The following is a 24,000-nucleotide window of genomic DNA, read 5'->3' as shown; positions in this document are numbered from 1 at the left end:
GGCACTGTCCTGGTTATTTTAATGCATGCTGAGCTGGAGGTCACACTGGTCACGTGGTCTCTGCGTGGCCATCTCCAAGTGTTTGGATTTTAAACTCGAACACTCTGAAGTGAACTTTACTGCACATAATAAACCCTCCTCGCGTTCTGCTTTTTTAGCTGCAGCAAAACTGAACAACACAAATCAGCAGCACGCCTTGATTTAGCTAGAGAAGAATGACATCGCGCGCTCAAACGTTCCCCAAACAGCATCTTCCAAAGTCTTGTATAGATGTACTGTTACTTTATCAAACAATCTGTTGCTCAAACTACACAAACCGCTTGTTTTGCTCAACGCGACGCGAACGCAACGCTCCTGCTACACACGCGTCGCTCGCATTCAGAGTAAAGCAGTGTGCGAAAGAAAGAAAGAAATTTCACAAACACACTTCTGTTGCACTAAAACTGACGCGTTCTGGAAATATAATGTGATATGTGTATAAAGCAGGGTTCTTACAGCACGCATAGCGCATACGCGCCGCTGACGCTCTCGCTGTCCCGCACCAGGAAACTCCCGTCCCGCGCGGCGCGAGCGAGCAACTCCTCCGCCGCGGCGCGACTCAGATCCCGGTGATACCAGAGCGGCGGAGCGGGAGACGCGCCGGCCATCGCTGAACCCTAACTCCACGGAAACACGCTCCGGATCCGCTGCAAACGCCGCACAGGAGCCGCGGGCCGCGCGCGTCGCGCTTCAGAGTTTCTCCTGCTCCCCTGCGAGTTCCTGAAAATCCTCCATGAGAGAAAACACACATCCGACAGCAGGGGCGCGCACACACACACACACACACAGTCTGGTCAGCTTACCTTGTAGGGACTCTCCAGAGGCGTACAGTTTTGCACCATCCCAGATGCTCAAAACAACAGCCTCTATCATTTCTTAAGCAAAAAATGTGTGAACATCACAACCCTTACACAAATAAACCATGGTTTTATCGTTATACTGCTTTATTTTATTTTGTGTGATTTCTGAATGAAATCAATCAGACAACTGTATTAATAAAGGCATAGGTGACTTTCTAAAGCTAATTTTTTTATCTGTAAATAATACAATTTATTTATTTACTTTTATATTTTATTAAAGTTCTATTTTGACCTCTATAGTAGTTTTTTTTTTTACTTCCATCACTCATGGAAAGTTTTATTTCTGAAACATTGTAGTTGGGCATTATCTAACGTTTCTTTAAATGTTGCTCCTTGTTTCAGAACGTTCAGAGAACATTCAAAAGTAATGTTCCCACAATGTTTTCAAAATGATACAAAGTAACATTCCCTTAATGTTCACATCAAGAGAATGTTTTCAAAACAGAGGATGTTTACCTGTATACAAAGATCCTATGTATATATCTATATCTATTAGTGATAACTGTTCTATTAATTTAACTATGAGTTTTACCTTTTTGATAATGTATCTTATATATTATTTGATTAGACAGCACAATAAAATAACTATTTCATTTTATTTATTTTTAGTCAGATTTCCTGGTTTCAGCTGTTTAATGTTGTTGTTGTGTTGATAGCGTGATGTTTGGTGAATTATAGGCTTATTGAATGTAATTATAAAGATCATAATGGTGTCACACTAGACGAGGAGTCCTCGAGGAGACAGACAGGTAAGTGTCATCTCTTTATTTACAGCTGGGTGCGGAGGAGAGAGATTTGTGGTTTAGATTTTGTATCAGATGTCTATAAGAGAGAGCAAGTGAAAGTCATGACATTTGCCAAGTATGGTAACCTGTACTTGGAATTGGTGCTCTGGGTTTAACCCATCCAAGTGCACACACACACCATGAACACACACCTGGAGCAGTGGGCAGCTATAGATCCAGCGCCCGGGGAGCAACTGGGGGTTCAGTGCTTTGCTCAAGGGCATCATGCGTATTTAGGGAGAAAGAGAGCACTGTTCATTCACTCCCCCCCACCTACAACTCCTGCCAGCACCGAGACTCAAATCTGAGACCTTCAGATTACAAGCCACACAGGAGGTTTAGGAGGGAGTCCAACTCTCTAACCATTAGGCCACAGCTGCCCCCAAAAGAACCACAACTAGATTGTGTTCTGAGAACTGGCAAATATTCACATCTTCTCCATCAGAATTATTAAATGAACAATAACCTCTGTGGTTTGACCATCTCTGGACTGTCGCTCCTAAAACTCCTGTGTCGCAGCGCCACCTGTCGGTTCACTGACAGAACACATGCACTGGTTCTCTTGCGCCGCCTTGTTTTGCAATTTTTTTTTGCATGTTGGTTAATAAAATAAAATAAAAATTAATTATTTTTACTTTATTTTTTACAAATAATTGCTATTTAAAATATTTTATTATATATTTTATTCCATTACACATGCAATACTTGTATAATTCAAATAAAATAAAAATGAAACATTTATTATTTTATCAGACGACATGCAATAATTGTGCAAAATAACATAAATTATTGTTTTATCTTATTATTTTATTTTATTAGACAACATGCAATAATTGTATAAATAATTGTTTTTTTATTTTACTTATATAATTATTGCTTGTTGTTTTAAGTTCTATTTCAATAAACATTTATATATATATAAATGTATATATAAATGTTTATATTCAGTTATTCATAGATTTCATGCAAGAATTTGTTAGTCATTTTTTTAATTTTGAACCCCATTTATTGAACACCACTGTAGTCAGTAAGTGAGGATTTTCAAATAATGTCATCAAATAAAATGAATAATTATTATAAGTAGTAATTATTTTCTAATCAACAGACATCCCGGAGTAGTTTAACAAATCTACATCAATAAACAGATTATCAATGTAGATTACATTATATTACTCAAAGTCACATGGTTCACTACACGAAACAAACATTAGATGTCATGCTTTGACTTAGATACATGCACAAAAACTCAACAGTCCTCTGTTGCGTTGGTCTTTAGATGTTTATTCTCAGGTGTGATTGTGATGCGGTCAGGGCAGCAGCATCCCCAGCAGCACAAACACCTGCAGGCCTGTTGCCATGGCAACCGTCTCCGGACCGCCACTCAGGTAGTACTCAGCCACCTTCCTGTTGGGGTTCGGACCCGTGAACCACATCTGCATGCAGCGGCCGCTGTCTTTGGTGAGTGTGGTGTACTTGTAGGAGTTTGACCAGATCTTCTCACACATGTCCTGAGCGCTGGGGAAGATCTCCGTCCAGGGGCTGCAGCGAGAGTCACGCGGACAGCGGTTAATACCTGAGAGAGAGAGAGAGAGAGAGAGAGAGAGACAGAGAGAGACAGAGAGTGAGAGAGAGTGAGAGAGAGAGAGTGAGAGAGTGAGAGAGTGAGAGAGAGACAGAGACAGAGAGAGAGAGACAGAGACAGAGAGAGAGAGTGAGAGAGAGAGAGAGAGACAGAGAGTGAGAGGGGAGAGAGAGAGAGAGAGAGAGAGAGAGAGAGAGAGACAGAGAGAGACAGAGAGTGAGAGGGGAGAGAGAGAGAGAGAGAGAGAGAGAGAGAGAGAGAGAGAGAGAGACAGAGAGTTACCACGGTTACGATGGCAGTTGGCAGCAGAAATACCAGCTCCTGATTTCAACATCATTTTTGCCAGATAATGGATTTTTTCATGAACCAAATCATAATTAGTTAATTGGACATTTATTTGTGAACAATAGAGGCAGAAGATTTCTAAGGTAAGACCTCTTAAAAAGATTGTCATCGACTAAAAACGACATATAAAGTCACTGTAGCAGTTAACTGTTAGCCAAGCTGACAGTCTGTGACAGTTAGTTCAGTTAGAACAACATGGGCCTCACTAAAGCAGAGGCATTTTTCAAAAATGAAGAGGAGTTGGAGATAATCTATCCAGCAGAAATTAAATCTACAAAAGACAAGAAAAAGATGAAAGAGATTATGCTGAGGGAGAACCCAGAGATTCTGCTATCTGACTACAGTGGAGCAGAAAACAGCAGAGTGCTGTGTAACCTGCTGTTCTTCACTGAACAGACATCATCCTGGCACACCGTCCTCTGCTCAAACATGACATGTGTGAGGAAAGGAGGCATCAGCAAAGGCAGACAACTCACTCTGGAAGGAGAGAACGACACAAAGCTGACTGTGAATCTTTACCATAATGGCACAGTCATGGTCCAGGGAGCAGAAACCAGCCTCAGTGAATTCCAGAGGAGCTTCAGAAACCTTAAACACCAGGTTCAGAAGATAAAACAAGATCCTGAAATGAAGAGCCACACAGTGCCCAGCACCAGCTCCGTTACCATCTCTGACAGCAGCTCAGGAACTCCTCAAACACACAGACACTCCAGCACTCCTGCGTCTCCTAAGATCAAGGCTTTGAGAGATAACATCGCTGAGCTGGAGCAGCACTTCTGTCTGTTTAAAGAGGAAACTACCAACAGCCTCCATCATCTGCTAAACCTGACCAGCCACCACAGTGTGCAACAAATACAGCAGCTCTGCTCTGCTGTAAAACAACTGGAGGAGGACAATCAAGAGCTGCACCAAGAGCTGAGGAGGGTGAGAGAAGAGAACAACACAGCCACACACTGGAGAGACTGCTGGAGGACACCAGAAACCAGCTCCACACAAGACAACACCAAGAGAGTGTCAGCACCCAAACACACAGCACAAACACCACTCAACAGCAGCAGTGTGTCAGCTCACCGTCTCAGAGCTCCTTCACTCCTGCAACCGCTCACAAGCTCAAGAGGAAAGAGAGCAGCAGCAGTACACAGAGTCCTCCACCTGCACCATTCAGGAGCACCAGCAGAGAACAGAAGAGTCAAGACAACATCATTATACTCTGTGATTCCAACGGCCATCATCTCGACCCCAGACGACTGTTTCCGGGGAGATCTGTGAAGAAGTTCTGGTGTCCCACGTCACACTCAGCTGTGAGGCTGCTGCGAGACGGTGGGTTCGGTGCACCGTCACACATCATTCTCCACACCGGGACAAACGACCTCAGTGCTAGAAACATAGATGTCACTAAAGCCCTGACCAACGTAGTGCAAACAGCTAGCAGGATCTACCCCAGAGCCAAAATCATCATCTCGACCCTTCTACCTCGCAGAGACGTGCCACAAAACATCATCAACTCCATCAATGAGAAGATAGCTGGAATCTGTGCTTCAATGACAAATGTCCACATAGCTGACCATCAGCGCATCACCCATGAGCATCTATATGACCACATCCACATCCATCGAGAGGGAATGAGACTGTTTGCTAAGAGCATCAAGGAGACAGCCCTGCGCCCCCCTCCGAAGACGCTCGGTGATCACGAGGAGAGGGTAAGAGTGCTTCAGTCAGACAGCTACGCCGCTGTAGCAGCAGGACGAGCTAGAACAGACTCCAGAGACCTGATCCAGATCAAAAACATGCTGAAAATGATCTGTGACAACCTACTAGCTTAACTACTTACAGTGTGTCTGGAGTTAAAAATTATCATTACTTCTTAATTACTTTTATTTCACTTATTTCTACTTGTTTACTTTCAAATTTGACAATTGTAAAACTCATTCACTCGTGATGTGTTTATATATATATATATATATATATATATATATATATATATATGTATATATATATATATATATGTGTATGTGTGTATATTTATATATATATATATATCCTCTTTGCTTTTTTTTTTTTTTTTTTTTTTTTTTTTTTTTTTTTTAATTGATGAATTTATATTTTAAAACATGATTTGTTCATGAATTCATACATTATTCTGGTAAATGCAATACTTCCCAATGTCATCGTTTAAAATAACTAGTTATAATATTCAAGGAATGTTCTCTTCAGCTTTTGGAGAGAAAAGGACCAATCCTGATTTTATTAACGCTGTACATAGTTCAGACATAATTATTTTACTTGAGACATGGAGTCGTTTAGACTCTCAAACCTCCCCCCCCTCACACTACAGAGAGCTGCGCATCCCCTCAATCAAACAGCCTGATGTTAGAAACGGAAGAGATTCAGGAGGAATCATAGTCTGGTTTAAACACCATCTGTGGCAGTATATTCAGCCCATGAAAAAGGGAAAAACACACATTTGGATAAAAATTCAAAAAGAGATTTTGTGTTTAGATGAGGACCTGTACCTGTGTTCCACATATATCCCCCCATATGAGTCGCCTTATTATAATGAAGACATCTTCTCAACCCTACAATCAGAGATCAATTACTTCCAGTCTAGAGGTTCAGTTCTATTAATGGGGGATCTGAACGCCAGAACGGGGAAGGAACAGGACTACATCAGCTCTGATGGGGACAAATATATTAACAGTTCACTTCATCATCAGCAAAAAGGTTTTACCAAAACACGCCAGAATTATGACAACACGATTAACAGACATGGAAAACAAGTCCTGCAGCTCTGCAAAAGCCTGGGCCTGTACATAGTGAATGGCAGAATGACGGGTGACTCTCTGGGCCGATGTACATACAGCTCACATCTGGGCAGCAGCACAGTAGATTACGCCATCACAGATCTAGACCAGAGTCAGATCAACTATTTCACAGTGATGCCACAGCTGCCATTATCAGACCACAGTCACATAGTCCTCAGTCTCAACAGGTCAGGGAATCATCTGCCATCTTCTGAACAGAAAGTTCAATTATATCCGCTCCCCCCCAAATTTATATGGAGTAAAGACAGTCCTGCCCAGTATGAAGCTGCGCTCCACAGCACCCACGCTGAGAACATGATAGACTCATTTCTCCTGACTACATTTAGTGTAGAGAAGAGAAGTATCAATTTAGCAACTAAACAGTTAACTCAAATCTTTTCTACAGTGGTCAGAAAAGCCCTCAGAAAAAGAACAAATTACCGATGTAAAAAAGAAATCGCTAAAGATGCTTGGTTTGATAAAGATTGTCAAAAACTAAGAAAAGAATTAAGATCATTATCAAATAAAAAACACAGAGACCCTGCAAACCAACAAATACGAGCCACATATCAAGAAATGCTCAAACTATACAAGTCACTATTAATACAGAAGAAAACTGACCACATAAAAATTAAAATAAACAAAATTGAAGAAGCAATCGATCAAAATTCTTTTTGGGATTTATGGAATAATTTAGATAAATCCAAAGAGGCCAAACACCTTCCCATCTATGACCCAAACATCTGGACTGAACATTTCAGAAAACTCTATTCTCTAAACGAACCAACCCTCGCCCAAAAACATCTGACCTCCCAACTAAATAACCTGGAATACACGAGAAAAGAGCAGCTCAATCATTTAGACAAGCCCATAGAATTAACTGAACTGACAGAGAAGATGAAATCCCTCAAAAATAAGAAATCAAGTGGCTTAGATGGAATTTCTAATGAAATGCTGAAACACAGCAGCCCCAAACTGAGACTTGCTATCCTAACATTATTCAATCTCTTATTAAAATCTGGACACTTTCCTGAGATCTGGAAAGAGAACGTGATAACCCCGATTTTTAAACAAGGTGAAAAGTATGACCCAAATAATTATAGAGGCATCACAGTGAGCAGTAACCTCGGAAAACTATTCTGCTCCATCATCAATGAGAGATTAATTCAGTTCATCCAAGAACACAAGATTTTAAACAATTGTCAAATTGGATTTATGCCAAAACAGAGAACTTCAAATCACATTTACACACTCCACACACTCATAGAAAAATATGTTCATCAAACAAAACAAGGAAAAATATTTGGCTGCTTCATTGATTTTAAAAAAGCCTTTGATTCGGTATGGCACAATGGACTTTTTCTAAAACTGATTCAGAGCGGAATAGGAGGAAAGACATATGACATCATAAAGGACATATACAACGGGAACAAATGCTGTGTCAAGATCAACGACAGACGTACTGATTATTTCAGTCAGAACAAAGGAGTGCGTCAAGGCTGTAGCCTCAGCCCGACTCTGTTTAATATCTATATTAATGAACTGGCATCAGCACTTGAGAAGTCCCCTTGTCCTGGTCTGACCCTCGAGGGCAGAGAAATCAAATGTCTCCTGTACGCTGACGATCTTCTGCTCTTGTCACCTCATGAAGAGGGGCTACACCAAAGCCTCTCGCTTTTAGAAGATTACAGTAGAGACTGGGCCTTACCAATAAACATGGAGAAATCCAAAATTATCATCTTTCAGAAAAAACCTCGGCTTACTGACAAAAAATATAGTTTCACAATCGGGGGAACACTTCTTAATCATGTGACGTGTTATAATTATTTGGGTCTCACTATCTCAGCTTCTGGTCAGTTTGACCTGGCAATAAAACATCTGACTGATAAGGCACGCAGGGCTTATTACACTATTAGAAAATCTTTGTTCAAATTCAACCCACCTATTAAATTATGGCTAAAAATCTTCGACAGCATCATCAATCCCATTCTTCTATACGGTTGTGAGATCTGGGGCCCCAAATTTAAATTAAACCACACATCGTGGGATAAAAGACCCACTGAAATGTTCCACCTGGAGTTCTGCAAGAACATCCTGGGACTTCACAGAAACGCCCCTAGTCTCGGCTGCAGGGCAGAACTGGGCAGATTCCCTCTTCTAGCAGAGATCCAGAAGAGAACAGCCAAGTTCTGGTTCCATCTATCAGACACACGGACAGATGATTACCATCACTGCGCTCTTATGTACAGGACAGGACACCCAGAGAGTGACCCCACGCACTATTTAGTGGAAAAACACCAACTCAGCTCAACCATTCAATTAAGACACGCAAAAGTTAAAGAAATTGTAAAACTAACCCAGGAAGAATACATCTATGATTGGCAGGTCAAAGTAGAACAAATTAACAAATTAAAATACTTCTATAGATTAAAGACTGGCTATCAATTGGCACCTTACTTGATCAAAATTAAAGACTATAGTAAGAGAAAGCTCCTGACGAAGTATCGTCTGAGTGATCACCGTCTGTGTGTGGAGACGGGCCGACACAAACACAGCTGGAGAGAGAGAGAGCTCCGACTGTGTCCTCACTGCACAGAGAGAGTGTGTGTGTGTGTGTGTGTGTGTGTGTGTGTGTGTGTGTGGAGACGGGCCGACACAAACACAGCTGGAGAGAGAGAGAGCTCCGACTGTGTCCTCACTGCACAGAGAGACTCGTAGAGGACGAGCTGCACTTCCTCACACACTGCAGCAAATATGAACACATTAGAGACAACTACTTTACCCAAATAGCTCAAATTGTGCCAGAATTCAGGCAAGCAAGCGACATTGACAAACTCAGTTATATTTTGGGAGAGAAAGAGAAGTGTGTCCAGCTCGCAGCGCAGTATGTGTCCTCCTGTCACATCATGAGGGACAAAAACTAAACTCCTGTACTTAAGCAATGCTCTCTGTAAATATTTACCCTGTATTCACTTTTTTTGTATATTTATTTATTTTGTGTGTTATGTAATTATATATGTACAATATGGACATGAATAGGTGTTTTTTTTTTTTTTTTTTTTTTTTTTACTATTATTATTTATTTATTTTATTTTATTATTATTTTTTTTTTTTTTTATCTACATATCTATATATCTGTATAACTTGTTTACTGTTTATTGCTTTGGCAACATTGTGCTGTTTCACAGTCATGCCAATAAAGCTCATTTGAATTGAATTGAATTGAATTGAATTGAGAGAGAGAGAGCGAGAGTGAGATAGAGAGAGAGAGAGAGAGAGAGAGAGAGAGAGAGAGCGAGAGAGAGAGAGAGCGAGAGTGAGATAGAGAGAGAGAGAGAGTGAGAGAGAGAGAGAGAGAGAGAGAGAGCGAGAGTGAGAGTGAGAGAGAGAGAGATTGAGAGAGAGAGAGAGAGAGAGTGAGAGAGAGAGAGAGAGAGTGAGAGAGTGAGAGAGAGAGAGAGAGAGAGAGAGAGAGAGAGAGAGTGAGAGAGTGAGAGAGAGAGAGATGTAAAGATGTAAGCATGGTTCCAGCGAACAGGAAACGCTCTCATAACATTCAGAGCAAACGTTCTTCTAGTAATCTAACATGAACAGTAAACAGTTGATGGTAGCCATTGACTTCCATGGTATTTTTTCAGTCAATGGCTACCGTCAACTCTCTGGTCAACTGCACATGCAACTGTTAACTTAATTAATAGAATCTTATTAGGGTCTTGGGAAGTCGTGGCCTAATGGTTAGAGAGTCGGACTCCCAATTGAAAGGTTGTGAGTTCGAGTCCCGGGCCGGCAGGAATTGTGGGTGGGGGGAGTGCATGTACAGTTCTCTCTCCACCCTCAATACCACGACTTAGGTGCCCTTGAGCAAGGCATCGAACCCCCAACTGCTCCCCGGGCGCCGCAGCATAAATGGCTGCCCACTGCTCCGGGTGTGTGCTCACAGTGTGTGTGTGTGTGTTCACTGCTCTGTGTGTGTGCATTTCGGATGGGTTAAATGCAGAGCACAAATTCTGAGTATGGGTCACAATACTTGGCTGAATGTCACTTCACTCACTCACTCACTCACTTCACTTTAAAACATTGGCACAGAAATTTATTATTATTTATCATTATTTATACATCATTCATCTAACTTTTTAAATGTTGCTACTTGTTTCAGAACGTTCAGAAAACATTGGAAAGTAACGTTCCCATAATGTTTTCAAAATGATACAATATGAAAATATTGTATCATATTTTCAAATTGTATCATTTTGAACGTTCAGGCAATGTGCAATAATTTTGCTAATTAGCAGAAAAGGCCTAGTATTAGCGTATTTTGATGTAGTGAAGTAAAAAACTTATCACAAAATAAGAATGAATATTTTTCTAATTCTATAAATGTATAAGTTTTAGTGCAATTTTTAAAATAACAAAAGCAATCAAATTTCTATTTTAATGACAAAAAAATGCATTATTTAACTTATGTATAATTTAACTTGCAATAGAGTGGAAAAATATATATTTAAAAATCAGACATCTGTGTGAAAATGAGCTGAGAACTGATCTGATAGTTCAGACAGGAATCATGTTTGTGTGGTTTTCTGAGACAACACCAGACTTCTCCACCACACAAATTATTCTCAAAAGCAAAAATGCTTTGAAATGCATCATATTTAGTGACGTGAAAGAGTAAAACAGATCAAAACTGAGTCAGAAAGAGTAGTGGATTGATGAGATCTCATGGCGACTGACCTGTGCTCCAGTCCCAGCCCTTGTGCCAGTTCTCTTTACAGGTGAAATCATTCTTACAGTCCTCAAACCAGCTCGTACAGTCCTCCAGACACAGCGGCACGTCCAGGATACGCTCCTTACGCCACGACTCGCTCGCCTTCAACACAACACACACAACACTGTGGCTCAAACCTGCTACGAACAGTATACACACACATCATCCATTACAAGTCACTAGTTTGAATAATTAGGAGAATGGCTCTGAAAGAAGTCTCTTTTGCTCAGACACAGCTCTGGTGAGCAGAAGATATTTAATCAGAAACATTAAATTCTTAATTGGTTCTAAGTTTTGAGCAGCACTGTATGAGGATCTCGTACCGGCTGTATCCAGGGCCCCAGGTGCGGCGAGCACTCGTAGAAACACGTGTCCTGGATGAAGTGCTGCTTACATTTCTCGCTCATCGTGCCGCAGTGATTCCAGTTGAAGTTGTACAGGTAGGAATTATCCTGATGAGCTTCTTCTGTTGTGTTCGCCATGCAGCAGGCGTTATCTTTCCACGGAGAACACTGAGAGACAAACATTCAGGAAACATTCGGATGTGTCTTCATCAGGTTTGGACAAATGTAGCATTGCATCAGTGTCTCATCAATGGATGCTCTGGAGTGAATGGGTGCCGTCAGAATGAGAACTCATAATCCATAATAACACCTCCTCCAGTGAAAAAGTGCATCTGCTGTTGTCTCTCACATCAAAATCCAGACACATATTTGTTTAGAGCTGTTTAAACGCTGCTTGATCTGTGCAGATTTCTCTCCTGATTCAGACCAGAACACTTTTTCACTGGAGGAAGTGTTATTATGGATTATAGGCTCTATGTATTTGAGTTAAAAACATATTTTGTTTAATCTTTTGTCTTCTCCAGATGTTCACTGATGGACTGCTGTGGATTATTGTGATGTTTTTATCAGACTCTCATTCTGACGGCGCCCATTCACTGCAGAGCATCCATTGATGAGACACTGATGCAGTGCTACATTTCTACAAACCTGATGAAGACACAAACTCATCCTGATCTCAGATGGACTGAGAGTGAGCATGTTTTCATAATGTTTTGTTTTGCATTATTTGATCATTGATACAGTAGAGAAAAGTGTGTGTGTGTGTTGTGTCTCGTACCTGCAGATACAGCTGTCCCTCCGGCCTGGGCTCTGTTATCTGGTGTTTTCCATCCATACACATGTTGAGTTTGTCTACAGCAGAAACACAGGACAGCAGCGCTATCAGCAAGAGCAGAAACAACAGCAGCCTGCGCAAAAGAACAAGAGACGAGAGACAGACAAATCACAGAAGATTAGTTCACGGTCACAGAGCTGATGTTCTGTTCTCACAGCCTTCTGACCGCACAAGTCACAATATACAACTGTGAGCCGAACACAGCGAGTCCAAGTGTCTGAGGCTCTCTAAAACAAACAAAATAAGACAATAATGCTTTAGAATATACTAAAATAAATTATTAATAATAATAAAACAAAGAATAGTTTTGAGGTAAAATGAAAAAGAAATATTTGCAACTGTCTGGGATTATTTATCTACTGATTTATTGTTTATTGAGTATATATATATATATATATATATATATATATATATATATATATATATATTAATATGCTATAAATATTAAATAAATATTTGATTTGTGCCTAATAAAATATCAGTGGTGCAAAAAAATATATTTTTAAAATCTTCTGTTGCTAATAAAACAATAAAAAATAAAATAAATAAAACTGTTGAGGTGGAATGAATAAATAAGTATAAATGTGTTATACGTTTTTGTCTGAATCCTATTGATCTGAAGCTATTTGAATATTTTATAAATAGTCATTCAAATGGACAAAACCATTTTTTGAGACAAAACACTAAAACCTTCTCAGAATCGTTTATGATTATTAACTTTTCATTGTAATAATGTAGCTTTTCTCAGAAGCATAGACACCAGGTACGTTCTGAAGTCACCGTGTGGAGAATGAAATAAAGTAAGTTTTGTTTTCCTACCCTGAAAGAGAGATGTCCATTCTGCTGGCTGGATCTGAGAATGCTCTTTATTCCCAGGACTGTGTGAATATCGCTGGTTCAGCGGATCAAAGTCTAGTGAAGACTGGTGAAGAGTGATAACTACAGTAATGAGCCGTTCACGCTGACCTGGACCCTGAACCCTCACAGCACACACCTGATCTCCTCTATCACCACACCAACAGCCTTCAAGCTTTAGAGAGTGAATCTTCAATCAGGGTTCCTTTGACCTCACTCTTTTATTAGATTTGGGTTTTATACGCTTGTTTCTGTGCGACATTGGGAGTTATGAGGGTCATGAACTCCATGTGATTTTTATTTCTCTTAAACCTGTTTGTGTCAGACCTTCACTGTTAGTCACATGTTTTAATTGCATGTGGATTTTATTTTTATTTAAACCTCGATTAAGTTTAAGGTTAATCCATAAACTAGATATAAATCTGAGTTTAAGGTTATGCTGCAAGTTCATCTTTAATTCTAATTGAATCCAGGATCAAAATGATGGGTTAAATGGAAACCTGCTTATTTTTTTTTTTAAAAGTCTGGTGCAACAGAATTATTTGATAAACCTTGAATTAATCTAGATTAAGAATTAAATCGCAAGCCATTTAGATATAATTTCAGAATTAATGTTCTGAAGTGTGCGAGCAGAAATTGAAATAAGTGTCTCTCTCAACAAATGAGCATTGTATATGTATCTATAAACTATAGTCTACTCATTTCTTCTCCCTCTTCAGCAGGCGCTCCGTGTTATTTTGTTGGCGGAACTAAAGAGCGCTGGATGGTGTTTCCGGTGGGAAGCATTCAGTGCAGCACCAGCGCGCGACCGCCGTGGGTTTATATTTGAAATTTCTGTGCATCTGCAGGTTAAAATGTTATTTACTCTAATTAAAATTAATCAGTCGTGGTATTTACTCATGTAAATGCATTTAAGTGACCGAACGGAGGAGTATATAATTCCGTGTCGCTTCTGTCGGTGTAATATTCAGTGTTGAAGAGTAACTGTGGAAGTATACTGTGGTGTTCTGGGAAATAGCATAAAGTTCACATTTTCATCACATGGAAAACAATACTTTGGTGCATGTCTAATAATATGGTAGTGCATGGCATTTTCGCAGTATTTACAGGAATGTTATGTCATACAAAACATGGTATTACTATAGTACATATGCACAAACATGCATAATACTTGCCATGTATTTACATAGAACTCATAGCATCTCATAAAAACGAGGTATTGTCTTAGTAATTACCTGCATGATGTTTTACGTTATACCTAATTACGTATAACTCAAAGCAGCGAGATCATAAAAGCGTGGCATTACCATCGAAGACAATGTTTAGTGTGTGTGTGTGTGTGTGTGTGTGTGTGTGTGTGTGTGCAGAGATGTCCACCCTGTTCCCGTCTCTGTTCCCGAGAGTGACCGAGTCTCTGTGGTTTAATCTGGACCGACCGTGTGTGGATGAAGCAGAGCTGCACCAGCAGGAGCAACAGCACCAGACCTGGGTCAGTGTGTGTGTGTGTGTGAGAGAGTGTGTGTGTGAGAGAGAGATGAGTGTGTGTGTTGATGAGGCTTTGCGTCTTCAGTTACAGAACATCGCAGAGAAGGACAATAACCTGATGCCCATCGGTCGGCCCATCTTTGAGGTGAGTGTGAGACAGTGAGATGTGATTCCTGTCGCTGGATGAGTGTGTAAAACGTGCTTTACCTTCCGAAAGACCTTCGATGAGGAAGAGGAGGAGGATGATGAAGATGAGGAAGACAGCGAAGAAGACTCGGAAGACGATGAAGATATGCAGGACATGGACGACATGAACATCTACAACGAGTTTCCTGATGATGGAGAAATTAATGAGGTCATGACACACACACACACACACACACACACACTCTCACACGCACTCTCACACGCACTCTCACATTCACTCTCTCACACACACACACACACACACACACTCACTAACACACACACACACACACACACACACTCTCACACATACATAACCACACTTTTTATGTATTTTTTTTACAATTTTAACTACAATTAAAGTGAAAACAAAACAAATTTTTGCATAGTGTAGTTCAGTCAGTGAGGCCCATTGATTTTAATATTAAATATGTAAAGAGATTTTGAAGTCTTTTGACAGAACAAACAGTGATGTGACTCGCCAGCTTCAGTTTCGATGTGAGTTTTGATTGTCGATGAATGATGTGTGTGTCACTCGCTGACAGGTCGACATGGAAGGAGCCGATCAAGACCAGGACCAGTGGATGATCTAGACCAGATCCAGACCAGATCCTTCAGTCAGTGTGGCTTTGCTGTTGCTTTTCAAAGGCTTTGTGCATGAGGAACTACGATGGACTGGAAAGAAACGTCTGTGTGCAGCTGGACTCTCAAAACACACACACACACACACACACAGATCACGAGACATTGAGTATTCAGTGTTACTGTGTTTCTGATAAAAGCAGCACTTGTCGCAACATGAACTTTTGTCACTTTTTAAGCTCATAGAAACCATACGGTGACTCTTTGGCCGATCACGTTACTGAGTTATTGTTTCTGCATGTCATCAAACATCTACTTTACAGCTCTGCCTCACTAAATCACCCGACGGCTGTTATCATGTGTTCATGAACCTTTGACTGAACCCAGAGATTAGGAACAGCTTTGTGCTGTTTGTATCATAATACTTCATTGTAGTTGAAAATAAATTTGTATAGTCAATTATTCATCTTGTATTATTTGTCAATTTTAGTCTCATTTGAATAGAATCAGTTGTTTATTTACATCATTGAAGACTTGAAGGCTCTTTTCCTCTGCATCATGACAAGTGAAACATTATCAAAAAGTAACAAATGTAGATGTGGGCGTGGCTCTCAACTGTATGTAGATGAGCGTGAGTTTGTAGGGGCGGAGCTTAAGAATTCAACATTGTGTCATACAATTAAAAAACAAAACATGCAGGGCTGAATTGTTCACAGTAAGATCTATAAGATGCATTCAGAGACCAGATGGGGTAATTTTCATTTCATGCAAACTTTAACAAATTAAAAGAACATTTACCAACTTTAGTCTGAATGAATGCCATGTTTTATCTAACATCTATGTGTGTGTATATTATATATATATATATATCAATCATCTGGTACATTAAATATATTAAATTCTGTTTCATAAAGAAAGAAACATGAATGAAAAGACGTTGTAGGCCTAAGGGATAAAAGTACTTATGTTTTAATTGTTACTATTAACCAGAGTAAATAGTTTTTCTGTCTAGTGGAAATTTATTTCTGAAAATAATTTACACTACTAAGTTTTGACCAGAAGGTCCAGTTATTACATTTTGATAAAACATGAGCTTAAAAAAAGTATGCACAGAAGAATTTTTTTCATAATAAAATTTTTATTTCATGCCAGCTTTAATTAAGTCCCAAATCCTTAAACTTAATAAGTGTTCAATGTATTTCCTGTAGCTCAAACGTAAATCTTGTCACTACAAACGCCTAGGTCATGGGTTTGATTCCCAGGAAAAGCAAGGAACGCTTAAATGTTAATGTGTGCATTGAATGCAACGCAAGTCACTTATGATAAAAGCATAAATGGGAATGTTGCTACTCGCCTGATGATTGACGCTAGTGAACGAGCATCAAATAAACGAAAGCTGTGACACGAACTGTTCTGAATGTCACTTTAACATCCTGTAAGCGTGTTTTACTTGATCCCGAGGAAGGTGAGCTCAGCCATGCCGTCACGGATGCCACGGATGTACTCCAGCGTGGCACGGTGAACTCTGACCTCGTACAGGCCCGAGCAGCGCACGTGTCGCAGGAAGTTGGGCGCTCCGGGGAAGATGACGTTATCTGCCAGAATGATGGAGCCCTCACCGAGCAGACCGCTGCCCTCCAGAAGCTGCAGGTCCGGCAGGTAACAGCGCTTCCAGTGATCCATGAAGACCAGATCCAGACGCTCCACGCCGAAATCCTCACGCAGACGCGGGATCACCTCATCCGACGGACGCACGATCAGCTCCACCTGAGCAACAGATCAAACCGCTCAGACCAACACAGTGCTGGGGAAAATTACTCTTAAAGTAATGCATTACAATATTGCTTTACTTCCTAAAAGTAACTAATTACCTTAGTTACTTTTTATAGAACGTAATGCATTACAATATTGTGTCACTTCCTAAAAAGTAACGAATTATGTAACTTATTTACTTTTCATGGAAAGGAAAGCATTACAATATTCCTTTACTTTCTAAAAAAGTAATGAATTACGCTATTTATTTAGTTTTAATGGAAAGGAAAACATTACAATATTGCGTTACTTTCTAAAAAAGTAATTAATTACGTTATTTATTTAGTTTTAATGGAAAGGAAAACATTACAATATTCCGTTACTTTCTAAAAAAGTAATGAATTACGTTATTTAGTTTTTAATGGAAAGGAAAACATTACAATATTCCGTTACTTTCTAAAAAAGTAATGAATTACGTTATTTAGTTTTTAATGGAAAGGAAAACATTACAATATTGCGTTACTTTCTAAAAAAGTAATTAATTACGTTATTTATTTAGTTTTAATGGAAAGGAAAACATTACAATATTCCGTTACTTTCTAAAAAAGTAATGAATTACGTTATTTAGTTTTTAATGGAAAGGAAAACATTACAATATTCCGTTACTTTCTAAAAAAGTAATGAATTACGTTATTTAGTTTTTAATGGAAAGGAAAACATTACAATATTCCGTTACTTTCTAAAAAAGTAATGAATTACGTTATTTAGTTTTTAATGGAAAGGAAAACATTACAATATTCCGTTACTTTCTAAAAAAGTAATGAATTACGTTATTTAGTTTTTAATGGAAAGGAAAACATTACAATATTCCGTTACTTTCTAAAAAAAAAAAAAGTAATTAATTACCTTAGTTACTTTTTATGGAAAGGAATGCATTACGTTACTTTACCATAACTGTTTGGGGAAAGTTATGTTGTCGGATTACTTTTTTCAAGTAACTAGTACAGTAATGCATTACTTTTTAATTTACAGGAAAATAGTTACTTTTTCCCATTTACTGATTGGAAGCTCTCCTGTGCCCAAGTTGAGAGAAATCAGGAGTAAGTGTTACTTCCTAAAAAAGTAACTAATTACGTAACTTAGTTACATTTTATGGAAAGTAATGCATTACCATACTTTCAGTGTTGGGGGTAAAGCATTACAAGTAATGCAAGTTATCAGCTATCAGATTACTTTTTTTCAAGTAACTAGTAAAGTAACACATTACTTTTTATTTTACAATAAGTAATGCCTGTTACTTTTTTCCCCTATTTGTTGATTGAAAGCTCTCCTGTCTCAATGTTGAGAGAAATCAGGAGTAAGATGTTACTTTAGCTCTAGAATAAATGGGAACATGTATTAATTCATCTCACTTTTATATAAAAAAAGATTCAAAAATGATTAAAAACAGTAAAAATTCAACTCCGAATATGACACAAACCTGCAATAAATGTTAAATAATACAAATAAACTTTTATATATTTAATCCCATTTTATGCACTGACCTTCAATGATCCAATAAACATAATTAATTATAGTTACTTTTTAGGGAGTGACGCAATATTGTAATACATAAAAGTAACTTTTGTGTGTGTGTGTGTGTGTGTGTGTGTATATATGTGTGTATAACCAAGACTTTTTACAGCATTTGCATATCATTGCTCTTTTGTTGGTTTCGACTGCTTCTATTGTCATCATTTGTAAGTCTCTTTGGATAAAAGCGTCTGCTAAATGACTAAATGTGTCCCACCATGTCCTCATCAAAACCTGCCAGCCGGATGATTTTCTCAGCCACTTGAGCATTTCTCTCGTCCATCTCGACGGAGTAAATGCGTGCACCGATGGGCAGTGAGCGGGCGATGCGGACCGTGCTGTAGCCGCAGTGAGTGCCCAGTTCCAGCACAGTGATGGGACAGTGTTCCTGCAGCAGCCGGTCCAGAATCTTACCTGTGTGACAGCCAATGATATTTGATCTAAGAGTGGGCCCAATTTACTTTCTTAATTCATGTTTATGTACTTATTTTTGTTTTTGTAAGACACTTAATATCCAGGAATATTACTGATTTTACTGCACTGACACTTTCGGATGAGTCACCTTTTTACAACACAGATTGTATTAATGCAGCTTCACAGAGGTAAACAGGAAATAGCAGAACTAAGTAAAACAAACAAACAAAAAAAATCTGCTGTGTGCTGTTGGAAAATATCTGAACCTGTTGATGCTTTATTTGTTGTTGATTTGGCCACTGTATCAAATAAACACCTAGGGTTGCATTTTTTTTTAAAAAGAGTGCAAAAAAAGTTAGCATATCTTACAACATATCTTACATATTTTTGCTCTTTTGTTGGGTCTGATTGCTTCTATTGTTCTCATTTGTAAGTTGCTTTAGATAAAAGTGTCTGCTAAAGCCTATCTCTAAATATATATCTAGCAGTTTTAGGCGTTTCTGTAGGTAGAAATACTATCCTTCCATGCAATGCAAAATACCTCGGGTTTTGTTTTCTTCCAGCTGTGCTCCATGAGAATAGTCTGAATATAGACACTTTTTCTATACTCAGTTGTTGAGGTGGTACATCCTGATTTTTATTTGTTTTAGCTTATTTTATATTAATTCATTTTAAGTCATCTTGTGGGCACCTATTTGAGAAACACTGTTTTAAACCTCTTTAATAATTTACAATGGTTAGGACACATATGGTTGTCAAATACCTTCTATATTTACATTTAGTAAATGCTCTTCAGATGATCACATGAGTTTTTGGGTCACAAAAAATAAATGTCTCATCTAAAAATAGAAATAAGAAAGCATGATAGATGTGTTAATGTGTGAGTGTGTTTATGACCTTTCTTGGGTCCGATGTTGCTGATGAACTCCACTTTGCTGCACCACTGGTCGAATGTGTCCAGGATGCTCTGGGCGTCTCCGGGTGTGGCGTGGGTCAGGATGTAGTGAAACGCCCGCTCCTCTCGACTGAGGCCCGTCAGACAGTCCCGCACCCAGCGGATAAGAACAGCCCGATACAGCAGCACGAAATAATATCGGTAACGGATAATCAGTGTGAGCAAGAGTGGAAGAAAAGCCAACGCGATCGCAGGAGAAACCATCTTCAGCTTTGACCTGAGAACACAGAGACACTTCAGACAGTACAAACCTACCAAGCACACCCTTGCAAACGCACAACAACTACAAATTAAAATCAATCTGAACACTTTAGCAACAGCACATGTTAGAAACCACATATCCAGGTCCGATTAATGCATAGACATGCACTGCCAAAAACGGCTTGTCTTATTCAGCACTTTTGTTTCATTTCTTGTCAAAATATCAAAAAATCATCAAATTAAAATGCATTTACTAGATAAGAAAAATGATGTAAGATCATCAAACACTGTTCAGAGACAGACTCGGGTTATTCACGCGTTTCTGTCTCTCTCATTAGTCTGCATATTAAAGGCTCAAGGATTACTAGCTCTACAATAAAGTTTTTTAATCAGAAATGTAATTCTGTGATAGAGAACACATAATTTTTTATATGATTGAGATTAATTGTGTTGGCTGGGGTGGTAAAAGTATTTATTAATAGGATTAGGGGTACTAGGGGTAATTTTACGTTTTGAATTTTTTTAAATCACAACTTCATCAGAATTTTGCATAACTTGGTGACTTTTATGGCACTTTTTATGGCACAATTTTAAAAAATACAATCTATATATAAAATGGATATTACTGCATAAATATCAACTAGTACCAAGAAACCCTCTCAAAATTAAAAACAAAAAAATGTATATAATTTAACAAAACTATATTAAAATGATTTTACTGGAAAAAAAAAAGTATCGGTCACTTTTTTACCGTAAAGAAAATGAATAAGATTCACAAATAAACAGAACACAGAACACCATGGACAATACATAGCAACACTAAAAATATGAATAACCCCATAGCAACACAGTAAAAACTGCATTGTAACATTCTCAAAGCAGAAAAAGCGAAGCACTGCTAGAGGTCCAGTGCATCAGTATCAGCCTAACTGACATTAGCAAATACTTCAGTTCCTGCACACATAAATAATTAAAATACCTTGGTTTTTGCTGTGATGTGACAGAACACGTTCACCTGCCAGAGATGTAACTGAAGACACGAGCTCAACCCTGAGCTGAACTCAGATCAGTTTCATTCCAACTAACACCAGCACACAGATAACTGATGATAATGAAATAAATGACTTTACCAGATCCGTAACTCTCTTGACCCACAGGAGACACTCTGAGGAAGACGGTGTTCAGAAGAGAGACAGACAGACAGAACGTGACAGGTGCACAGAAACATGCTCATGCAGCCAATCAGATTCCTCCGTCTGAATAATGGATGGAGCGCACAAGGCCTCCTCTTACACCTGTGTCTCACCTGAGCGCAGAAATAATGCTGGGTATTTACAGAGGTTGTCTGGAATGGAAGCCAACAAAAAATATACAACAAAACTATTCTTTAATTACAAAATATACATATTGGGTTTTAGGACAGTCATCACAAAGTCAATATAAAAATGAGTAAAAACATAAGAAATAGATGTTTTTTTTTAAAGGTGTAATGTTTAAATGCCAGTACCTATGTACTCTCAATAGGTTAAAAAGGTAATGCAATATCTGAAGTTATGAAAAAAAAATAAGGTGTCAGTGCAGAGATTTTACACAATTTGGCCATGATTCTTGGCATCTTTTGAAAAGTGAAGAACAGAATACAATACCAAAATATATATGACCTGTTCAACTTATTTTTTAATTATCATTAAGACATTTTTAACTAAAATATGAGTCCATTATAAAACTTCCTCCAGTGAAAAAGTGTTCTGGTCTGAATCAGGAGAGAAATCTGCACAGATCAAGCAGCGTTTAAACAGCTCTAAACAAGTTAAAATCATCTTAATGCTGGATGTGTTTCATCTTTTGTCTTCTCCAGATGTTCACTGATGGACTGGAGTGCTGTGGATTATTGTGATGTTTTTTATCAGACTCTCATTCTGACGGCACCCATTCACTGCAGAGCATCCATCGATGAGACACTGATGCAGTGCTACATTTCTACAAACCTGATGAAGAAACACATTTACTGCACGCTTACAACTATATTCATTTTTGGCTAAACTATCCTTTAAAAATTTAGAGTCGCTCCATCATGGTCAGATATTCCAACGCTGCTGGACATTCAGGACGCTGCAGAACAGATGAAATCTAGTCTAGACACGTCGACAGTCTCAAATCTGTAACCAAATTCTGCTGGATCTCCTGCCCTCCTTCGGAGTCTGGACTGCAAACCTCACACATTACAGAACTTGGAGGAAAGAAAGGAGAAATTTTGCTTCTTTTTTTCAAAACTTTACACAACAAATCCAAGAATCCAAACAAACAAGCTAAATCTTAAAAGCAATGTTTCTAAAACGTTCTGTGAATGTACTTGGGTGTTAGTTGGTAAAATAGTAACAAAAAAACTGTTTCTAAACTGTTATGAAGTGATTCTCAAAGAAATAACCAAATGGAGACCATAAACCAATCTTTGATGAACACTTTATGTTTGCCAGAATAATGGCAACATAATAAAGTCCCCAATCAATACAACATTTATATAGTCCATTTAATCTACTACAAAGTCGGCATATAAAGCATGTTTACAATGTTGTCTTTCTCTTCTAGAAAACCAAAAATCCTGACGACTCATTTTGCAGTATAATCATGTACAACTGAATCTGGTTGACACAATGACACAGAAAAACAGAAAAGTGATGGTCCTCTTCATCCTGCATTCACACAACAGTTCTTCACTGTGGCCACTAGATGGACACATTCAACATATGACCACAATAAATAATTGAGGTCATTACTGGATCCTCATTAAAATAAATAAATAAACAAACATAGATTAAACCATATAACCCTTTAATGGCTATATGTGTGTCCACTGCTGTCAAAGACTATGGCGGATAATACTCCATGGATATAGTGACAGTGTTTGTGTTAATTGAACCTGTCTCTACATAGTGTTAAACATAATTATTTGTGCAGTACAGAGCTGTCATAGCGTCACTATGATCATATATAACCCCCAGTGAACTGTGTACATGTGCAGCTGTCCACATAAACAGATTCACGTTCATTCACAGTGACATGCAGCATATATACGGTGCGATAACTCACTGATAAACAGACAGTATGTGGCACAAATAAAAACACACAGCTACCGTAACACTGATTAACCATATTTATGAACACTTGTTAAACATGAAAGCTCAATTACTTTTCTTCTCTGTTTTGTTTCCATGTTAATCATCCCTCAGTCTCTCTCACCTTCAACCACTGTTATTTCAGGAGCGGCTCTATATTTAGCACACAAACACAGTTCTGAATCTGACGAGCTACTTGCATCAGAACATTAAGAGAACATTCAAAAAAACAGAATGTTTCCACAATGGTAAAATGTAATATTCCCTCAATGTTGGCATAACAAGTAATAATAATAATAATACACTTAAAAAACGTAAACATTCTGAAATAAAGATTTTGTAACTTATTGGGAACATTCTAAGAACATATTTTTGTTAGCTGGGAACAGTTTTGCTTTTGTGACACATTAAACTAGGCCTATACCAGATATCAGTTGCATAAACACAGTCTTAGTGTCTTAACTAGACTAACTAGCAGTTAACCAAGTGTTAGGACAAATTACACCAATCCGTGTTTTTATGCAAC

General features: G+C 38.5%; 4 protein-coding genes across 5 annotated transcripts in view; 1 reads left to right on the top strand and 3 right to left on the bottom strand.

Annotated features, from left to right (window-relative positions):
* Positions 1 to 834, bottom strand: part of inppl1a (inositol polyphosphate phosphatase-like 1a) — a 36,911-nt gene extending 36,077 nt beyond the window's left edge. Inside the window, exon 1 of the mRNA XM_059513751.1 lies at positions 496 to 834. Within this exon, the coding sequence (XP_059369734.1) occupies positions 496 to 647 (152 nt within the window). The 5' untranslated portion in view covers positions 648 to 834. The remainder of the gene's footprint in view (positions 1 to 495) is intronic.
* A 1,605-nt stretch (positions 835 to 2,439) lies between these two features.
* folr (folate receptor) lies at positions 2,440 to 13,696 on the bottom strand. Its single transcript, XM_059513749.1, has 5 exons — positions 13,176 to 13,696; positions 12,300 to 12,429; positions 11,501 to 11,689; positions 11,144 to 11,279; positions 2,440 to 3,257 (listed from the first exon to the last, which is right to left on the bottom strand). Exons 1-5 carry the CDS (start codon positions 13,193 to 13,195, stop codon positions 2,992 to 2,994), a joined length of 741 nt encoding a protein of 246 aa, XP_059369732.1. The 5' UTR covers positions 13,196 to 13,696; the 3' UTR covers positions 2,440 to 2,991.
* An 847-nt stretch (positions 13,697 to 14,543) lies between these two features.
* anapc15 (anaphase promoting complex subunit 15) lies at positions 14,544 to 15,926 on the top strand. The gene is given in 3 exon segments (XM_059513754.1): positions 14,544 to 14,700; positions 14,782 to 15,051; positions 15,428 to 15,926. Coding segments are annotated over 3 exon segments (438 nt in total). The 5' UTR covers positions 14,544 to 14,580; the 3' UTR covers positions 15,476 to 15,926.
* Positions 15,927 to 16,370: 444 nt separating this feature from the next.
* LOC132107646 (transmembrane O-methyltransferase homolog) lies at positions 16,371 to 21,661 on the bottom strand. 2 transcript variants are annotated; one of them, XM_059513753.1, is made up of 4 exons: positions 21,489 to 21,661; positions 20,100 to 20,374; positions 19,006 to 19,202; positions 16,371 to 17,231 (listed from the first exon to the last, which is right to left on the bottom strand). In XM_059513753.1, exons 1-4 carry the CDS (start codon positions 21,590 to 21,592, stop codon positions 16,911 to 16,913), a joined length of 897 nt encoding a protein of 298 aa, XP_059369736.1. In that variant the 5' UTR covers positions 21,593 to 21,661; the 3' UTR covers positions 16,371 to 16,910. The 2 variants fall into 2 exon arrangements, with proteins under 2 accessions (XP_059369736.1, XP_059369735.1); XM_059513752.1 differs by lacking the exon at positions 21,489 to 21,661 and having other exon boundaries at positions 20,100 to 20,630.
* Positions 21,662 to 24,000: the final 2,339 nt, after the last annotated feature.

This window comes from Carassius carassius, chromosome 28 (assembly GCF_963082965.1).
Source record: "Carassius carassius chromosome 28, fCarCar2.1, whole genome shotgun sequence".
Taxonomy (NCBI): Eukaryota; Metazoa; Chordata; class Actinopteri; order Cypriniformes; family Cyprinidae; genus Carassius; species Carassius carassius.
Note: the sequence above shows the minus strand (reverse complement) of the source record. Positions and strands in the feature narration are given on the sequence as shown.